Raw genomic sequence first — 218 nt, 5'->3', positions numbered from 1 at the left:
CTTGCAAAATCCACCACCAGGGCTGCCCGCCGGTGCACGGGCAAGCGGAGCCTCGTCATTTCGCGCTCGACCTTCCCCGGGAGCGGACGCTGGGCGGGCCACTGGCTGGGCGACAACCGCTCCATTTGGCCCGATATGCGCCACTCCATCATAGGTGAGGGAAGGTCAAGGGAGGGCAGCGGGTGGCGTCGAAGAGGGGAAAATCGGAAGTATAGGAG

The 218-nt window shown here is 64.7% G+C and overlaps 1 protein-coding gene across 1 annotated transcript in view; it reads left to right on the top strand.

The window, feature by feature from the left end:
- Positions 1–218, top strand: part of LOC119588838 (maltase-glucoamylase, intestinal-like) — a gene marked incomplete at its 5' end in the record, with an annotated part of 23,625 nt that overhangs the window by 11,263 nt on the left and 12,144 nt on the right. Inside the window, 1 exon segment of the mRNA XM_037937479.1 lies at positions 21–154. Within this exon segment, the coding sequence (XP_037793407.1) occupies positions 21–154 (134 nt within the window).

This window comes from Penaeus monodon, chromosome 24 (assembly GCF_015228065.2).
Source record: "Penaeus monodon isolate SGIC_2016 chromosome 24, NSTDA_Pmon_1, whole genome shotgun sequence".
NCBI lineage: Eukaryota > Metazoa > Arthropoda > Malacostraca > Decapoda > Penaeidae > Penaeus > Penaeus monodon.
The sequence above is the reverse complement of the archived record's forward strand: the minus strand, read 5'-3'. Positions and strand labels throughout refer to the sequence as shown.